The 16,587-nt window shown below is 41.7% G+C and overlaps 1 protein-coding gene across 2 annotated transcripts in view; it reads left to right on the top strand.

Annotated features, from left to right (window-relative positions):
* Nucleotides 1-16,587, top strand: part of LOC124797928 (SHC-transforming protein 1) — a 99,172-nt gene that overhangs the window by 45,246 nt on the left and 37,339 nt on the right. For both annotated transcript variants that reach the window (XM_047261062.1, XM_047261061.1), the window contains exon 5: nucleotides 13,629-13,802. In XM_047261062.1, coding sequence (XP_047117018.1) covers nucleotides 13,629-13,802 — 174 coding nt within the window. The remainder of the gene's footprint in view (nucleotides 1-13,628; nucleotides 13,803-16,587) is intronic.

Here is a 16,587-nt window from a genome sequence, read left to right as displayed (position 1 = left end):
TGGTCGTTTCCACCAATCTCTACACAAACAACAACAACAACAACAACAACAACATTAAGGAATGGAATCAGAAACCCGAACCCGTCCTAAGTCATAACCCTCGGACAACTTCCAAGGTTCTTAATGACACAGTTGTTACCAACTCTCTTTCCAACTTGATTGCCACACAGAAAAATGTACATGTGGAGAATTGATGAAAGCACAGTTATGTTTTCATTGTGGATTTCCTGAATGCTTTGTGCATGTCTGTAAAGAAAAAAGAACAGTGTCCAACAAAACTATGCTTCAAGGTATCAAACAAAAGGCAATTCCATTCATTTTAGGCAACTGCAGATGATTACAGCTGATCTCAGAGACAAAGCCCATTGCCATATCGTAGCAAGCAGTCCATGGGTATAGGATCACTTCTGTGTGGGATTGGGTCATAGAGGTGTGCAGATGTGGGAAGCAGACCACTGGTAGCATAGGCAAACTGCGTGATAAATAAAAATATTTGATTAACACTCGTGCAACTACACTAGAAGCATCTTGGTGAAGGCAGTGACCACACCCCCTCACAGCCATAGTGAGGACAGCACATGGTGGTGACAAGCCGTGATGTTGACGCCCAGGAATGCTGACTCAAAAACTTAGGCAGTGCCATTCGCTCCAGCAAGCATCTCATAGTCAAAGCCAGCAGTGCTGTAGAGTGCTGGGTTGTTTGCAGGGGAAGCCAACCTGGTGGCGGATCTCACCCATGTGAGTGACAGTGCTTGGCAGCTAGATGTCCGCACCAACACAGAAAAGTGGACGGCTGTACCGCCCTGGTCTCGATCTGCTGCCCTCCAGTAGGGGCTGCTGGACTGCTCTCCCCTCTGCTAAAATTAATGTTTTTTTGTACTGGTCACCGTCCTCTTGTCGTGTTGACGTGCAGTTTACAGTCGCACGTGAGATAAAAAATGCTGTGCCTGGAGGTGTGGAAATGCAAGAGCCCAATTTTACCACTGTGTTTCATTATTGTGCTGCATGGCCTAGTGAGCCTTGTGCTTTATAAAGTCTCATTCCTGCAACCAGCATACCAGTACCTCAGCACCCACTGGCTGCCTTAAACTGCTGCGGCTGGACTGCTAGTTTCTGCAGTAACATCCAAAACATAGTGGTGGTGCTACCTGTGAGTGAAGTCTCTCTCCAGCATGCTTCAGCCATTCCCTTGTCACTGTACGGAGGTTCTAATCCCTCGCACAGCCACCAAATCTAGAACACTAAAACGTGGCAACCATCTCGTAAGTGGGGTCACCATCTATGGAGGTCATACTTCATCCTGAGGTGCCATTTTTTGTAATATTGGATGCTTATCATCGGCAGCTGAAGATTGTTCAGAGATTCAAAAACCATTGTGCTGTAGGTTGCAAATGGAAAATATGTTCACCTTGCAGAAACCAGTGTTATGAGAGGTCTCTTGTGTTATCATACACAACATAACCCTTCATATTTATCATTTCACGAGAATATAGCCTTAATGTTATCAACAAAAGAGGGGGGTGGGGGAGGGGGGGAGTTCTGCTAGCATCACAAGCAATCTTACGCTGGAGGATTGAAGCTCCATATTGTCAAAGATACTCCAGCAAGTTCACCCAACAATAACAATTACTCTGAGCAATTATATACACATAAAAACACTGCTATCCCATCCTCATAACTGAGAGAATTTCTAGTCCACTACTTGCATCCTCAGTTGAACTCTAAAGCTCTGGCACAAAAGGTACTTGCCCGCAAAGAAATTTATATGCAAGTGATAATAATATCTATCACAAATGGACTACGAGAGCTCTGGGTCATTAATGCCACAAACAGCCGCGATTGATTCCTAAAAATATGTGCGTATAGATAGCCGAACCAGTCCAGGAGGGTCAGCCTTGTGCCATTGATGGAAAAAAAATCATGCTTTGCTACCCACTGTCTATTTGAGGAATCTGCTGTCATGCCACCAAAAGATCCCAGCCTGATCAAGAAACAACGTTAGCCGGTCATGCCATTGTCTTTGGGTGCATTCAAATCCAAAGAGGAGACAAGGCAGACCAAACAACTCAGCGATGCAGCTACTTTATCAACAATGGGTATCCTTGGTGTCATGCACCCGCAGGCGCCCCCCCCCCCCCCCCCCCCCCCCCCCCCCGCCTCACACACACACACACACACACACACACACACAGTGTCCCCCACTCCCAGATAAATATATAGTTAATCAATAAGGTCTTTGGCTGAATGCCAAATAACTCAGAAGGAAATGGAGAAGATGCTGCAAGACACCTACATTCAGCCAGAGAAATTCCTTAGTCCTCATGAAAAAGCAAGAGGGCAGGAGGTGTTTCTGCACTGATTACTGGTGGCTGAACAGAATCGCAAAGCGAATGTGTAGCCGTTGCCACTAATTGGCGATACCCTAGACTGTCCAAAGAGAGCAAAGTCTTTCTCCACTAAGGATACATAGACAGGCTACTGGCAGGTCGAGGTCCATAAAGATTACTACCTTCATAACACCTGATGCCCTGTGGGTGTCCGAAGTTATGCCATGTGGTCTGTGAAACGCTCCAGTGACCTTTGAATAAATGACGGACAACCTGTTTTAGTATCTTAAATAGACAACCCGACTTTTTGCTGCCTAGGTACTCTCCATTGGCAAAAGATTCCTGAATAGTCCCCCATTCGGATCTCCGGGAGGGGACTGCCAAGGGGGAGGTTACCATGAGAAAAAGATTGAATAATCAACGAAAGGATAACGTTCTACGAGTCGGGGCGTGGAATGTCAGAAGCTTGAATGTGGTAGGGAAACTAGAAAATCTGAAAAGGGAAATGCAAAGGCTCAATCTAGATATAGTAGGGATCAGTGAAGTGAAGTGGAAGGAAGACAAGGATTTCTGGTCAGATGAGTATCGGGTAATATCAACAGCAGCAGAAAATGGTATAACAGGTGTAGGATTCGTTATGAATAGGAAGGTAGGGCAGAGGGTGTGTTACTGTGAACAGTTCAGTGACCGGGTTGTTCTAATCGGTATCGACAGCAGACCAACACCGACAACGATAGTTCAGGTATACATGCCGACATCGCAAGCTGAAGATGAACAGATAGAGAAAGTGTATAAGGATATTGAAAGGGTAATGCAGTATGTAAAGGGGGACGAAAATCTAATAGTCATGGGCGACTGGAATGCAGTTGTTGGGGAAGGAGTAGAAGAAAAGGTTACAGGAGAATATGGGCTTGGGACAAGGAATGGAAGAGGAGAAAGACTAATTGATTTCTGTAACAAGTTTCAGCTAGTAATAGCGAATACCCTGTTCAAGAATCACAAGAGGAGGAGGTATACTTGGAAAAGGCCGGGAGATACGGGAAGATTTCAATTAGATTACATCATGGTCAGACAGAGATTCCGAAATCAGATACTGGATTGTAAGGCGTACCCAGGAGCAGATATAGACTCACATCACAATATAGTAGTGATGAAGAGTAGGCTGAAGTTCAAGACATTAGTCAGGAAGAATCAATACGCAAAGAAGTGGGATACGGAAGTACTAAGGAATGACGAGATACGTTTGTAGTTCTCTAACGCTATAGATACAGCAATAAGGAATAGCGCAGTAGGCAGTACAGTTGAAGAGGAATGGACATCTCTAAAGAGGGCCATCACAGAAGTTGGGAAGGAAAACATAGGTACAAAGAAGGTAGATGCGAAGAAACCATGGGTAACAGAAGAAATACTTCAGTTGATTGATGAAAGGAGGAAGTACAAACATGTTCAGGGAAAATCAGGAATACAGAAATAAGTCGCTGAGGTATGAAATAAACAGGAAGTGCAGGGAAGCTAAGACGAAATGGCTGCAGGAAAAATGTGAAGACATCGAAAAAGATATCATTGTCAGAAGGACAGACTCAGCATACGGGAAAGTCGAAACAACCTTTGGTGACATTAAAAGCAACGGTGGTAACATTAAGAGTGCAACGGGAATTCCACTGTTAAATGCAGAGGAGAGAGCAGATATGTGGAAAGAATACATTGAAAGCCTCTATGAGGGTGAAGATTTGTCTGATGTGATAGAAGAAGAAACAGGAGTCGATTTAGAAGAGATAGGGGATCCAGTATTAGAATCGGAATTTAAAAGAGCTTTGGAGGACTTACGGTCAAATAAGGCAGAAGGGATAGATAACATTCCATCAGAATTTTTAAAATCATTGGGGGAAGTGGCAACAAAACAACTATTCACGTTGGTGTGTAGAATATGAGTCTGGCGATATACCATCTGACTTTCGGAAAAGCATCTTCCACACAATTCCGAAGACGGCAAGAGCTGACAAGTGCGAGAATTATCGCACAATCAGCTTAACAGCTCATGCATTGAAGCTGCTTACAAGAATAATACACAGAAGAATGGAAAAGAAAATTGAGAATGCGCTAGGTGACGATCAGTTTGGCTTTAGGAAAAGTAAAGGGACGAGAGAGGCAATTCTGACATTACGGCTAATAATGGAAGCAAGGCTAAAGAAAAATCAAGACACTTTCGTAGGATTTGTCGACCTGGAAAAAGCGTTAGACAATATAAAATGGTGCAAGCTGTTCGAGATTATGAAAAAAGTAGGGGTAAGCTATAGGGAGAGACGGGTCATATACAATATGTACAACAACCAAGAGGGAATAATAAGAGTGGACGATCAAGAACGAAGTGCTCGTATTAAGAAGGGTGTAAGACAAGGCTGTAGCCTTTCGCCCCTACTCTTCAATCTGTACATCGAGGAAGCTATGATGGAAATAAAAGAAAGGTTCAGGAGTGGAATTAAAATACTAGGTGAAAGGATATCAATGATACGATTCGCTGATGACATTGCTATCCTGAGTGAAAGTGTAGAAGAATTAAATGATCTGCTGAACGGAATGAACAGTCTAATGAGTACACAGTATGGTTTGAGAGTAAATTGGAGAAAGACGGAGGTAATGAGAAGTAGTAGAAATGAGAACAGCGAGAAACTTAACATCAGGATTGATGGTCACGAAGTCAATGAAGTTTAGGAATTCTGCTACCTAGGCAGTAAAATAACCAATGACGGACGGAGCAAGGAGGACATCAAAAGCAGACTCGCTATGGCAAAAAAGGCATTTCTGGCCAAGAGAAGTCTACTAATATCAAATACCGGCCTTAATTTGAGGAAGAAATTTCTGAGGATGTACGTCTGGAGTACAGCATTGTATGGTAGTGAAACATGGACTGTGGGAAAACTGGAATAGAAGAGAATCGAAGCATTTGAGATGTGGTGCTATAGACGAATGTTGAAAATTAGGTGGACTGATAAGGTAAGGAATGAGGAGGTTCTACACAGAATCGGAGAGGAAAGGAATATGTGGAAAACACTGATAAGGAGAAGGGACAGGATGATAGGACATCTGCTAAGACATGAGGGAATGACTTCCATGGTACTGAGGGAGCTGTAGAGGGCAAAAACTGTTGAGGAAGACAGAGATTGGAATACGTCAAGCAAATAATTGAGGACGTAGGTTGCAAGTGCTACTCTGAGATGAAGAGGTTAGCACAGGAAAGGAATTCGTGGCAGGCCGCATCAAACCAGTCAGTAGACTGATGACAAAAAGGTACATTGTTTTCTCGAAGACACTTGAAGAATATCTAAGCCACATGACAACTTTGTTGAAATGGGTCCATAACACAGATCTTCACATTAATCTGCAGAAGAGTGTCTTTGTCAACCAAAAAAATAAAGTTCTGATGCAGCTAATTGATGGTAATGGAGACCACCCTGATCGAGAAAAACTAATAAAAGCTGTAACAAACTTTCTAACATTTTGACACATTTGTGATGAGAAGCTTCTTTGGAATATGCACCACTTCATGTGCTTCATAAAGTATACATTCTGCATGATGTGACCAGTTATTATTGACATCAAGAGCAAGAGAGATCTTTAAAGAGACATTGTCATTTTCACAAATTTTGGCACTTTTTAATGAGGATTCCAGGATGGAACTTCACACTGGTGCTAGTGGTTGCAGGATAAGTGCTGTCCAAGGAAGTTGCCAAAAGAGCGATTGCTTGTGCCTCCAGAATACTTTCCAAGTCTGAGAAGAGTAACTTTGACTGAGAAAGAGTGCCTTCAGTAATCAGTGAGTTCTGACCCTATTTACATGGCAGGCCATTCACAGTTGGCTTTTCCTGAATGACGATCTTGAAGGGTGCATCAGGTCAGTTGGAAAGACAAAATCTGAACTGTAAGATATACAGTGTCACATAGCATACAAAAATAATGTAAATACAAGGATGGCAGCTATTGGTTTGCAGAATCCATTGGAGGAGCTTAACAGTGCTCATTGTATTCCAGTCATCACTGCGCTACCTCTTGGCCAACAATGCCATATGATCATTTCATTTTTTCACCGAACACTGCAGCCAATAGAGGGAAGATCCACAGAGGTCTTACAGAAAGAAGCAACTATCAAAGGGGACATCAGATGAAGAACTGGAATACTGGGTAAAGGGGATTGGACAGAGATGAATGCTCATCATTGTAGCTCATTTAGAGCTAGCCACAATGAAGTCTTTGAGTTATCTTACCATTGGTGAGCTTTTTACTGCTGAGTAGATACAGAATCCAGTTGATTTTGGCCCTGCTTTATTTGATTTTGTTGGTTGCACATGCTGGGATAATGGGCTTTATAAGCTATACTGTTTCCATTTGAAGACTCTGATGGTCTCTGTCATTGTGTTTTGCATGTTGATGGCAGATTATGCTTGGGGCCTGAAGATAATGCTTTTTGGCATTGAAGCTGGTAGCCTGTTTTGAATAAATGACATTGGATTACAATACAGCTGTTGGTTTCAATTATCATTATTAAAGTACTTCATGTCCATCTACTATCTTACACTGTCCTCAATGGATTACCAAATACTGAAGTTTTTGCATCTTGCTACGACATCGTATCATTTCGGATTTGAGAAGACTTTTGATAGAACCTTAAGACAGTATTATTGGCCAAGTGTATACTGATCTGTCGGGTATTATTTAAGCCACTGTTAGAAGGACAATAATGGAAGTGTATGCTTCAGTTACCTGTGGAACATCTTGTACCAATTCCTTGTGCAGTTGTGCCATTTTGCCACATTGGAATTGACCTGCTGGGGAGGTATCCAAAATCAGCAGATGGAAATAAATGGAGAGTAGTGTGCACTGACTGTGTGACATGCTACACTGTCACCAAGGCTGTACCAACTGCCTTAGCTCCAGAAATCGCCAAGTGATGCATCACGTGTAATGTTCTCGGATCATTAAAAAGTGTTTCAGTCGAGAATGGTGTCAGAAGTAATTTCGCAATGTGGCATTGTCCATAGTATATCAATTGCCTATCGCCTGCAGTTGAATGGCCAAACGGAACATTTTAATAAGATATTATCAGATATGTTATCAGTAAACTTATATATCAAACAGAGAGACCAGGGTATGATACTGCCAGATGTGTCATTTGAATACAGTACAGCAAAGTAACCCACTACAGATTTTCTTGTGATTTTTTTTTTCCTGGTCGATGGCCGAGAGGCTGAAATAATGATGGGTACTGGGTACTTGTGTTTGTTTCATCCTATGTATGCCAGAGATGATTACATCAAATAGCTTCATCTTCTGAACTGAAGTAGTATTGCAGCTACCAAGCATATGGATATCGGACACCTGTTACAAGGATCATGAAATGTTATAGTGACAAACACCAATGCAAAAGCTACAATCCAGGTGAAAGATTCTGAATTTTTACACCTGTCTGGAAGTTAGGCTAACTGAAAAATTATTAATGCACTTCTTTGTTCTGTACAGAAGCCTATGATGCTTGTCAAAAATTATATATGAAGTTGGAGATGATCTTCCTACATTGAGCAGCCGAAAGTATGGAGATGTCCTCATAATCCTCATATTTCATTTTATCATAGTCCTGAAGTGCAGATCAAAATAAGTGCTTATACAGGGAACATGAAGATTGCAATGCCATAACAGAAATACCTCATTTGATTATAGCAGTGACTTTGAACATGTGACAACACTACCAGAAAGCTAGCATCCACCATTGCTGCCATATATTGAGGACCACTGACTAAATCAAAGATGCAGGAAGATAGTCCATCCTGAAACAGCAGATTGCTGTTTTGCAAGTTTTTTTTTTTTTTACTGGTACTTTACAAGACTATACCAAACTACATTTCTGACAATAATCTTTCAATAGCTACTTAGGTTGGCTTCTTGAAAGATTTCTCTATGGGAAAAGCAAGAAAAATTTATGTGAAACTAAAGGGTTACAATGTTAAAAGGATCCCTTGTGCATAGATTTACATTAACGAATTTACTGCTGGACTAAGGCAAGATTTAATATTAAGTCTTCAGTATTCAGTTTTGGCCACTCCTATCCTTGGCATACATACACTGAGATGACAAAAGTCATGGGATAGCGATATGCACATATACAGAAGGCGGTAGTATCGCGTACACAAGGTATGAAAGGGCAGTGCGTAGATGGAACTGTCATTTGGTAGTTGGACCTAGACACATTCCATTTAGGTAATTATTAGGGACTGCGTGAAATAACTGTAGAAATTAGTGTGGGACATACGATGAACATATCCTTTAGGATAGTGTGGCAAAATTTGTGGGCTATCACAGCAGATGACTGATACGAGTGCCTGCAGCGCCTCTCTTGCGCTCCTGGCTGATCCTGGATGACTGGAAATCTGTGGCCTTGTCAGATGTGTCCTGATTTTAAGTGGTAAGAGCTGATAGTAGGGTTAGAGTGTGGTGCAGACCCCCACGAAGCCGTGGACCTAAGTTGTGAACAAGGCTTTGTCCAAGTTGTCGGTGGCTCCATATTGGTGTGGGCTGTGTTTACATGGAATGGACTGGATTCTCTGGTCAAACTGATCATTGACTGGAAATGGTTATGTTCGGTTACTTGGAGACCATTTGCAGCCATTAATGGACTTCCTGTTCCCAAACAACGATGGATTTTTTTTGGATGGCATTGCACCAAGTCAGTGGGCCACAGTTGTTCTCAATTGGTTTGAAAAACATTCTGGGCAATTTGAGCAAATGGTTCAGCCACCCACATCGCCCAGTGTGAATCCCATCAAATATTTATGGAACATAATCAAGAGATCAGTTCATGCACAAAATCCTGCACCTGCATACTTTTGCAATTATGGATAGTTGTTGAGGCAGCATGGCCCAATATTTCTGCAGGGAACTTCCAACAACTTGAGTCCCTACCACATCGAGGTCTGACACTGTATTAGGAGGTATCCCAAATCTCGTGTCACATCAGTGTAAATGATCCACAAAAGACATTGTAGAGATCTTAAAAGACTGCCATGTTTGTAATAACAGACCTACACTGATTAGGATACGAACTCATCCATACCAGACACAGCCAGGACAATCATGTAACAGCCATGCAGTTGAGGAACAGGCCCACAGCTGGTTGTCAGTGAAGAGCTTAACCTTTGTAACCCTTAATATTTCAAGGCCTAATTATGTGATTTCAAACAAATAAAGATTATTTAAAAGTAACAGAAGTAGACATCAATGGGCATACAAAGTACTTCTTAGGTATCACTGTAGATGATAACCTGACACTGCACGAGTATGTGGATATATTAACCAAAAATCTCAGTTCTGCTTGCTTAGCAAATCGCCCTCCTTGCATTGATCTGCAGATGGAAGAGTTAGTATACTTCACATGTTTTCACTCAGCAGTGTCCTATGGTATGACCTTCAGAGACAGTGTAACAAATGTTTAAAAAGTTTTTGTTTTACAAAATTGTGCAATATGAATATTGTATAAAGCTGGCACCTAAAATCTTGTTCAGTGACCTTGAGGTCAAAGTTTATTTACTTTCTAATGGTATTGGTTAATAACAAGTGTGAATTTAGGATGAACTGTAAAATTCACAAGTAGAAATAATTTACATATACATTGTGCATCCCTTACCAGGATACAAAAATCATAACAAGTTGCTGTTAGACATCGCATTGAAAGAGCACCCTTTTAGCCACATCTATAATATTTCAAAATATCTGGATGCGGGATGTAAATTCCATTTACATCAAATGTTCATATTAGAGTAGTTTTTAAGCACCCATATATACACCAATGAGCCAAAACATTTTGACCACCTGCTTAATTGTTTGCTTTGCTTTTAAAAGCAATGTTGTGACTGTTTTGCGTGGCATAGATATGACAATTCTCTGGTAGGTTTCCTGCATATGTAGCACAAAATGTCTATGCACAGGTCACAGGGTCTGCGCAAATTGGGGGCTTTTGATTTCTGAGTAGGAGCTAGTGCCCAATAACATCTCAGAGGTAAAATTTCAAATTTTCCCAGCGAATCAACTGTTCAAAAAGATTTTGGACTTGCAGCCAGTCGTCGTAAACTTCATTGCACAATATTTTGGCTGGACAACTACCAGCCATCTTCAGGTGAGCCGAACGAGGACTGACGAAGACGTTCTCCACTCCGTTTTATATAGTGCGCTGATAGTACTGCCGTGCATGTGTTGCAGTCATGGACACAGAAGGGCCACACCGCCCAGTGACAGCACTCTCGCTGGTGGAACTGCAATACTCAGCTGCTGTCGGTATTGTCGCTGGCCGCAGCGAGACGTAGACACTAGAAGACTTCGATAGCTGCGGCCAGTGACAATACTGATGGCAGCTGAGTCTTGCAGTTCCACCAGCGAGGGCGCTGTCACTGGGCAGTGTGGCCCTTCTGTCTCCACGACTGCAACGCACGCGCCAGTGCTGTCAGCGCACTATATACGACGGAATGGAGAACGTCTTCGTCAGTCCTCATTCGGTTCATCTAAAGATGGCTGCCAGTTGTCCAGCCGAAATATCATGCAATGAAGTTTATGACATCCGGCTGCAAGCTCGAAATCTTTTTGAACATCATCTCGGACATCAGGTGAATTCTGTGGCCAAGACATCACCTTGAGTTATTATCTTGCTCTTCAAACCACTGTAGCACAATTTTGTCCATGTGGCAGTCCACTGGGTTCTAGTTATCCACAATAATGTTCACCTAGACCACAGCTGTCAGGTTGCTTGCAGTTAGTACCAAAGTTCCCATAAAAGCCCAGATGAATGTTTCCATATTGTAATATAGTCCCCCCACCCCCTTCCCAACATGCACTTGTGGTACAGTGCATGTTTTGAGCAGCTATTTACCTGGATGATAGCATATTCAGACATGACCATCAGTGTCTTGTAACAAGAAATGTGATTCATTCGCCCAAGCAACCCATTTCCATTCGTCCACAGTCCTGTCTTGATGGCCTGCACCCACTGCAGTCATAATTGAGAATGCTGTTGCATCAACATTGGAATGTGTTCGGTCACCTGCTGCTGAGCCCCATTATGTTAGTCAATGCACACAGAGTGGTGCACTCAAATACTTGTGCTTAAACCAATATTGTACTCTGTTGTCAGATTTGCCCTACACATTCTGTGATGTGTAGATGTCCGGCACCTTGTACCTACTCATGGTTTCACTGTCTTTCAGCGAATTTCAATAGATGCTCACAACTGTAGTATGCTAACAACCAACAAGCTTGCACGTTTCCAGGACGCTTGCTCCCAAACGCTAGGTTATAACAGTATACATTTTGTAAAAGTCTCTTATGTCAGTGGATGTCCCCAGCTGTAGCTCATATTATCACTAGAAAGATTCCCCATTCATCACTGCTCTGCTTGTGTACTTTCCTTGCCACATCATATACCCTCAACACAACTATGTAGTATTCAGTCTTGCAATGGACAGAGGTCATAATGTTTTGGCTCATCAGTATAAATAGCTGATAATATTTTGTGCAAATTTACAATAAATACTTAGTATGGAGTATTACTTACATACAATAGTTATGTAATAGGAAGATCGATGCTCTCTCAGAATAATTGAATTACTGGTAAAGTAATCCAGAAGTAATTCCACTAATTGTCAGTGTGAGTAGATTAGCACTGTCTGGTAGTACATTTCATAGGAGCAGCTTGTATTGACTGCTTTGCATGTTAATGTATATTTTGATTCTTTCCATATTCCTGAAGGCTCTGCACTATCTTGGGATTCATAGACAACTGTGTGTGAATGAATGACATGAGCACTCTATAGATTCGACAGCTAAATTGAAGTTGACCTATGAGGAGGATATGCTACCACTGCTCTGCAGTTCATAATGCAGTTTGGCATCCTCATAGTGAATTCTACCTTTTTTGATAACTTTTACAGTTAACACGCAGCTGGTCCCATTAAATATATATCATCTCCATGAAGCATTCTGCATATCCTACTCAGATATCTTCCTTGGAGGGGCCACATGAAGGACAGACGATAGCCATAGCTAAGATGAAGACACAATCATATCCTTAATAGTGCATAGCACTGTTCAACCTATATACCTATGACCCGGCAGTAACTCTGTTGTAAATTTTTGTATGCTGATGACGTTTGTTTAGTCTCTCACTTGATTAATCTCTGAACATGACGAAATAATGACAGATTAAACTGTGTGCACTGGAAAAGTATCTCAGGAGTTTGAAAACTAGAACCAGACCCACCAAAGATAGAAGTTCCAGAATTCCATATAAACAACAAATACACAAGCTGTTGCTTGCAACTATAATTCAGTTGGGTTCTACTACTCAAGTTAAATCTTATTAACTGGGCTGGTGGACTGCCACGAGCCCATTAGTACTTCCAATCATGTGGTTGCGTGAGAATTGGAATCATCTTCAGCCCAGCAAAACTATCTATAAGTTGAAAACACAAGTTCCTGATTTGTAGGTTTTAACTTACATTGCTTCGCTTGTTGCTACTCTCTGTGATTGAGGATGACGGCACTCCAAGTTGTGACAGCAATGAGATGGTTCCCACAAGTTGTACTGGTTGCATGCTTTAGCCAAGTTGCTAGAAAAAAATATACAGGCTGGCGCTTGTACTGGTTGCGTACTTTAGCCAAGTTGCTGGAAAAAAAATATTCAGGCTGGCACTGCAGCTATTTCTTAGTTAGTTTTAATGTTTATAATTACATTGTTAACTATGAGAACTGTACATTCATTTGTGATTATCCAAAGGATGATTATCCAAAAGAATCAAATGCATTATAAACTCCCCCTGCTTTTTACGTATGAGACAAAGGTGAAACCACCATAATGTTAGATTTATATAAAATTAAATATGAGCTGTGTATAGTAATAAATTCCTGCTCCCATATGAAATCAATTGGTCTCAAATATGATGTCACATACATCATTCACAAAAATTTCTGTTTGAAAATGGCCACAGGCCAAACCTGGCTAGTATTGCAAAATAAAATAATGTTCAAGTAAATGTTCGGCTTGTGCCAATATACCAAACAGCATGTGATGGACAAAGAAAGAAAATACTTTGCGGCTGAAACTAATGGAGTCTTCAAAATTTGTTAAGATTTAAAAGGAATCTAACTTTCACTGGTTACAAAATATGTGGCTGAATTCAAACATCACTGTACTTCTGACACAATGTTTACACATTAAGTATGATGATCTGCAACAGTCATTTACAATTGGTATTGGCATGCCAACAGGTTGAGAAAAGAGTACAACGAGCAATTGCAGAACATCCAGTAATGGACTATGCTGGCTCCAATGTGAATCTAACTGTGTCCAGTTCACGTCTAGTGCTAACTCTCCTAGAAACAGGGCGCATTATTGCTGCACATGATATGCCACGAATTTCTTTTGCATCTGGTGGTGACACGGTATGTATGTTTTCTAGTTTCATCACAACAAAATTTTCTTATTCTGTTTACATTTTTGTCACTGTATTCTATTAACTGAGTAAGGTTGCACAATTATTACATTCCCCATGAGTGCTGATACATTTTGTCGATAATTGCCATAGCTAATCCTTTCTGTCATCCATATTCAGATGTTAGTACTCCATCTTTGAAGACCTTGTTGTGGACAAGGCAGTAACCTGCAACTTTCCATCTTTCCATGTTCATTACATTACTCCCTCCCTACCCTTCCACCCCCCTCCCACCCCTTCTCCCTCTCTCACTACCCCTCTCTCTCTCTCTACCCCTCTCTCTCTCTCTCTACCCCTCTCTCTCTCTCTCTACCCCTCTCTCTCTCTCTCTACCCCTCTCTCTCTCTCTCTCTACCCCTCTCTCTCTCTCTCTCTCTACCCCTCTCTCTCTCTCTCTCTCTACCCCTCTCTCTCTCTCTCTCTCTCTACCCCTCTCTCTCTCTCTCTCTCTCTCTACCCCTCTCTCTCTCTCTCTCTCTCTACCCCCCTCTCTCTCTCTCTACCCCCCCTCTCTCTCTCTCTACCCCTCTCTCTCTCTCTCTCTCTACCCCTCTCTCTCTCTCTCTACCCCTCTCTCTCTCTCTACCCCTCTCTCTCTCTCTCTACCCCTCTCTCTCTCTCTACCCCTCTCTCTCTCTCTACCTCTCTCTCTCTCTCTACCCCCCTCTCTCTCTCTCTCTACCCCTCTCTCTCTCTCTCTCTACCCCTCTCTCTCTCTCTCTCTACCCCTCTCTCTCTCTCTCTCTACCCCTCTCTCTCTCTCTCTACCCCTCTCTCTCTCTCTCTCTCTCTACCCCTCTCTCTCTCTCTCTCTCTACCCCTCTCTCTCTCTCTCTCTCTACCCCTCTCTCTCTCTCTCTCTCTCTCTACCTCTCTCTCTCTCTCTCTACCTCTCTCTCTCTCTACCTCTCTCTCTCTCTCTACCCTTCTCTCTCTCTACCTCTCTCTCTCTCTACCTCTCTCTCTCTCTCTACCCTTCTCTCTCTCTACCTCTCTCTCTCTCTCTCTCTCTCTCTCTCTCTCTCTCTCTCTCTCTCTCTCTATACCCCTCTCTACCTCTCTCTCTCTCTCTATACCCCTCTCTACCTCTCTCTCTCTCTCTATACCCCCCCCTCTCTCTCTCTCTCTCTCTACCCCCCCCCCCCCCCACTCTCTCTCTCTCTACCCCTCTCTCTAGGGGGGTGCGCACCTGCACTTCTGGCGAAGGAGAAAGTTGAAATATTTCTAACTTTTATTTTTTCCACATTGTTTTTGGCAGTTTTCATAGCTATAGTGTGAATGTTGCCTTTATTCTGTTTCTGAGTTCATTTAGGTTGAAGTAGTTTTACTGTTCATGATTTCTTGGAAATGATTGTCTGAAGGAATCTGCCAACACATGTGATGTTTGTGAATGTGTATAGATAACTATGTGACCCATTTTTATTTAAGAGGAACTTGTAAGCCCTGTTAATCATAGCTGTGATAATATCAAATGTGTTGAGTCAGGAGAAACTATAAATGGCGACATCAGTGAGTATTATTAGATTTAGAAACTGTGGGTGCCTTTGTGTTTGAATAATTGCTCTCAAGGAAATTAAGACATATTTGAAAACTTTATTATTTGGAGTACCCAAGATGTTACAGTGCCGCCTTGATTATATCTAAAATTGACATTCTTTAGTCAAATAGTGTTTGTAGAAAATTTTTCTTGCCAGGAACACATTTTCTGGTCTAAAATTGTCAGCTTATGGTGTTCAGCATAATATTTGAGCTGTTGTACTAGCCGTTATTCAGACTATATCTTGCTCCTATACTGTATTTCTTCAAGAAAAGTAATTTGCATAAAATAATGAATGAGAGTTCTTCAGTCATAATTGGAAAATTTGTTGGAGCTATGTGATGCATTTTGATTGCAGGCACCTGGGATCACATATACTTAAAATCATAGCATTCAGCTTTAATTAGGAAAATACTTGGAAATTGTAGGGAATCTCTTAAGAAAACAGCAAGAAGAGGTCTTGTATGGCCAGTTAAAGAGTGTTGCTCAAGTGTTTAACATACATATCATGATGACCTGAGGAAGGTGTTGAAGTCATTCAGATGTGTGCTTGTAGTATTTTAACATGTTGTTATAAACCAGAAGAAATGTAACAGAGATGCTCAGTGAGCATAAATGGGAGCAGCTGAATGAAAGGAGACGCTCTCGTGAAACCTTCTGAAATAAATTGAGGGAACTGGGATTCAGAACAGATTATTCATCAGCCCTACTTCCGATTGTCACTTCTCGTAAGAATTGCAAGAATAAGATAAGCGATTAGGTGTGTACAAAACCATAGATGCAGTGACTCTTTCCTCACTGTGACTGGAGTGGACAGAGAATAGCTGGCATTGGCACAAATTATTCTCCATCATTCACTGTTTCGAAATGATGTGTGTTTGTATTGCGGAGGGGAGGAGGTTATAAGTGTGTAGCTAAATGTTGATCTGCCATCAATATACACAAACCCTGTCACCCTGTATTTAGAAAAGCAGACAGAATCATTGGGCAGAATCAACAGCTGGTTAATAAATGGGCTAAAAAAGATCAAGGCTTAAAACGTATATTTCTCTCTTCCTCACTCACTTCCATTCCTCCCTCCCCATGCCCCATCCTCCCTTGCTCTCCTCATTTGCGTCTCCCTTGTAGTACTTCTTTGTATCATGGTTATTTACAAAAATCATTTTATGTGTAGTTGTGCAAAATTTGTAGTTTCAAG

This window comes from Schistocerca piceifrons, chromosome 5 (assembly GCF_021461385.2).
Source record: "Schistocerca piceifrons isolate TAMUIC-IGC-003096 chromosome 5, iqSchPice1.1, whole genome shotgun sequence".
Lineage (NCBI taxonomy): Eukaryota > Metazoa > Arthropoda > Insecta > Orthoptera > Acrididae > Schistocerca > Schistocerca piceifrons.
The sequence above is the reverse complement of the archived record's forward strand: the minus strand, read 5'-3'. Positions and strand labels throughout refer to the sequence as shown.